This window comes from Aplysia californica, unplaced genomic scaffold (assembly GCF_000002075.1).
Source record: "Aplysia californica isolate F4 #8 unplaced genomic scaffold, AplCal3.0 scaffold00741, whole genome shotgun sequence".
NCBI lineage: Eukaryota > Metazoa > Mollusca > Gastropoda > Aplysiida > Aplysiidae > Aplysia > Aplysia californica.
The window spans coordinates 391,374-395,583 of NW_004798011.1; the positions used below are offsets into that span (position 1 = coordinate 391,374).

The following is a 4,210-nucleotide window of genomic DNA, read 5'->3' on the forward strand; positions in this document are numbered from 1 at the left end:
TCCGTGATGTCGTTATGTGTGTGTGTGTTGTTATTTCCGTGATGTCGTTATGTATGTGTATGTGTGTTGTTATTTCCGTGATGTCGTTATGGTGTGTGTGTTGTTATTTCCGTGATGTCGTTATGTGTGTGTGTTTTTATTTCCGTGATGTCGTTATGTGTGTGTGTTGTTATTTCCGTGATGTCGTTATGTATGTGTGTGTGTGTTGTTATTTCCGTGATGTCGTTATGTGTGTGTGTGTTGTTATTTCCGTGATGTCGTTATGTATGTGTATGTGTGTTGTTATTTCCGTGATGTCGTTATGGTGTGTGTGTTGTTATTTCCGTGATGTCGTTATGTGTGTGTGTTTTTATTTCCGTGATGTCGTTATGTGTGTGTGTTGTTATTTCCGTGATGTCGTTATGTATGTGTGTGTGTGTTGTTGTTATTTCCGTGATGTTATGTATGTGTGTTTTTATTTCCGTGATGTCGTTATGTATGTGTGTTGTTATTTCCGTGATGTCGTTATGTATATGTGTTGTTATTTCCGTGATGTCGTTATGTGTGTGTTGCTCGCTGCATTTACTTCTGTTCTGTGATCTGGTCTTGGAATGCACTCCCTTCCCTTCAACCGTCTCAGTCTCTTCTAACATGTTCTAGAAACCTTAATTTTAACAGCAGCAATTCATGACTTCACCCACATCACCATGATCAACAACAGCAGTAACAACAACAACTAGAACAATAATAGGCCTACAAACCCCCCCCCCAAAAAAAAAAACAAAAAAAAACAACTGACAACAAAACGACAACAAAAACACAGCCTTCATACAACCGCCCTCAATAACCGAAGTTTATTATTTAAGATCGTCTAAGCGGCTGCTTGTATAAGATATGAAATTATTACCTCTCCTACTTTAATTGCTCCAAATTAATTCAACACCAGTTGCGTATATTATTATTATACCGAAGCCGAAGGCATCATGTTTATTGACAATAGCACCGATCGATGACAATGTCTTCCAGTCCTTTTTTCCGGCTAACATTTTCATTTGAACACTTTGGTGATTTTGAATGTTCCGGGAAAATATAAAGCAGCTATTTATTTCTTAATGTTTACAGAGAAAAGGAGCACTACTCAAAGTTGCTTCATTATTGTGTACACGTTGTTATAGAAACTGACGCTGTCGTTAGGGCCCATAAAAGGGACCTCCAAGTTTGAATAGAATTTCGTTAAAAAGTAAGAGCGAGCACTGATCTTTTATCCGAAACACGAAACATTTCACTTCCGCTTTGCTTTCAAGTGGAAGGAACAATGCCAAGTTTCCGCATGAAAGTGAAAGAGACTGCTAAGACCTTGAGGAAAAGTTTTTGTTGAAAACTTCTATTTCACCCTCTAGCGTAATAGAATCTAGATCTAGATCTAGATCTAGATCTAGTATTGAAGAACTTTTTAAAATTCCAATAAGATAGACTTTTGCGATGGATGCAGACGATAATCCATCCCGAACAACAACATCCCCGCCTGTTCGTGATTGTGTGGAGGACGATGCTTCGAAAGTTCAAATTCAAAGTGATAGATATTCTAGATCTGAATCTAGATCTCTACTTGGTGACGATGGTAGTTTGAGGGGTGCCAGACGAAGTCTAGATGAGTTTTTCGATCTGCCAACCTCTTTCCACATAGAAACCCGGGACCTGATGGCTGATATTTCCTCTGCGTCAAAATCTAACAATGATTACGCAACGTTACTGGTCAGAGGAATGTGTGTTCTGTTGTGTTGTGATTCCTTGTAGATCTAGATCTAGATCTAGATTCTAGAATTTAGATCTAGATCTAGTACAGGTTAAACTTTACACAGAGAAGAGATGCAGCTCTCTGTCCTATAGTTATAGAATCTAGAAATCTAATTAAATCTAGATCTAGATCTAGATCTCTAGAATCTAGATATCTAGATCTAGAATCTAGCTCTAGATCTAGAATCTAGATCTAGATCTAGATCTAGAATCTAGCTCTAGAAATTGAATTCGATTAAAAAAAGTTTATGCTTCTTCCCAGTCCTCGCAAATTGAAAGATGACGCGTAAATCTCGCAAATAACCAAAAAAATCTCGAGATCGGAAACCGTTCGGAGAAATAGAGCTCAAGTTTATTTTCCCGAGCGTTTGGAGACATAGATTTTCTAGTCACTTCGATGATATAAACAGTTTTTATTTTGTGCACACACTTCTGGCTGTATTGCTTTTCTTTAACCGAGTATCTCGTGTGATCATGATTGATTTTAGACCCGTGGTATGGGTTTTATTTGTACACACACTCTGTATCGCTTTAACTGTCTCGTGTGATCATGATTGATTTTAGACCCGTGGTATGGGTTTTATTTGTACACACACTCTGTATCGCTTTAACTGTCTCGTGTGATCACTCTCTATCGCTTTTTAAACTGTCTCGTGTGATCATGATTGATTGCAGACCCATGGTATGGGTTTTATTTGTACACACACTCTGTATCGCTTTAACTGAGTGTCTCGTGTGATCACTCTGTATCGCTTTAACTGTCTCGTGTGATCACTCTGTATCGCTTTAACTGTCTCGTGTGATCATGATTGATTGTAGACCCATGGTATGGGTTTTAATCATTGTTTTACTGTACTAGATTCTAGCCTAATAGCCAAACATGACATGTCTCTACTGGAAGACTTAGACATGATAATGGCTACTCCCTTCCTCACCACCATTCTTCTTTTGCTAAACATTGTAAAAAAACCACTGGACAATCCAATTTCCCTCTTGATTGCTGTGTACACAACTTTCTTGGGGAAAAGAAAGTGGAGGATGTGAATCTGTTTCAAAACTAAATATAGATCTAGATCTATATTTATAGTTCAGTATCCAAGTGTGACAAAAAGGGTTTGTCTAAAGCGTGTTGTATAGCACTTGACAACAGCTTGGAAAATTATGAGAAAACAATTTGTGTATTATCTAGGCATTAACAGAAGAACATATTATATGTACATGTATAGCTCAATGAATCATGTTGTCAGTATGTGGTGTTGGTTTGATGTTTTCCAAGTTGCAGAAATATTGTCAAGTTTTAATTCTGTGAAAAAGTAATGTGCTCCATGATAGCCTTTTAAAATTTTAACTATGTCAATCAATACTTTTCAAAGTCCTTTTTGCTGACCTTTTACAACACATGACTTTGAGCGTCAAAATCTGACGTCAAATTTGTGCTGTCTTAAATCTCTAAGTTAAATAAGAAAATAAAAATATATTTTGGTTGGACCTGAAAATGTTAAACACTTTGCAGTCACTCAACGAGCAGTACAAAATAGCCCATCTGGTCACCCAGCCAGGAGAGTGACTGCAACAGGTCTGGCGCAGAACTGCGCCCGGTGACCGGAATGGATAATTCTCACCTGCGCATTATTGCGCTAAGTGACCGTAACATTTATGTTGTTTGAATGCAGGCTTTGTGTGCTTTTTGAAAGAAATCTGTAAGAAGCAGGCTCAGATTGCTAATGTATTGCCAATCTTCATTCTTTGTTGTTTGAAAGCTGAAAGCCTATTTACTTTTTTTTTAAATGTGGAAAACTTTTACTTTCCATGAGACCCAAGGAGAAAATTGATTGCACATCGGCGATCTTTTTGTGTTTTCAAATCAGATTAATGGGTAGTTCTTTAGCTCTTCTTTTGTTTATAATATATATTATTTGAATCTTTCCTTTTTCCTGTACAGAGATTGGAAGACTCGATCTTGAAAGATTCGGAAGATTACACGATCCGAGGCACTGACGGCAATCCGGCGAAGATCCCAGCGAGGATACGGGAGATCATCACCAAGAATTTGTCCACGGAGGAGCTGACGTTGCCGGGCATGACGACCCAGCCCAGCGTGACCACGCTGCAGGAGGAGAACCGCCTGCTCTCGCAAGAACTCAACCGAGTGGAGGACCTCCTGTCTGCCTCGCGCGCCGACCGAGACGAGCTTGGGATCAAGTATAATGCTCTGAGTGAGCGGGTAAGTCTGTCCCATTCACTATATGTCAGAGGGCAAGGGTAGCATGCTGTCTTCCCTAACACTCTACTGTAGGGGTCTGTTTGTAAAGTAAAGTGATGTATGGCGGGGCGGTACTCTATGCAGACCAGCTCATCCAGTCTTCTCTATCTTTCTTCTCTGTTCAGAATGTGAACAGTTCTTCAGTATATCGTGTTCTACGACCTACTTGTT

General features: G+C 39.1%; 1 protein-coding gene across 1 annotated transcript; it reads left to right on the forward strand.

The window, feature by feature from the left end:
* Positions 1–956: 956 nt before the first annotated feature.
* LOC101849246 (rootletin) lies at positions 957–4,000 on the forward strand (the record flags this gene model as incomplete). The annotated part of the gene is given in 2 exon segments (XM_005108991.3): positions 957–1,734; positions 3,719–4,000. Coding segments are annotated over 2 exon segments (555 nt in total), but the record flags the coding sequence as incomplete, so codon positions are not given.
* Between the last annotated feature and the right edge of the window lie 210 nt (positions 4,001–4,210).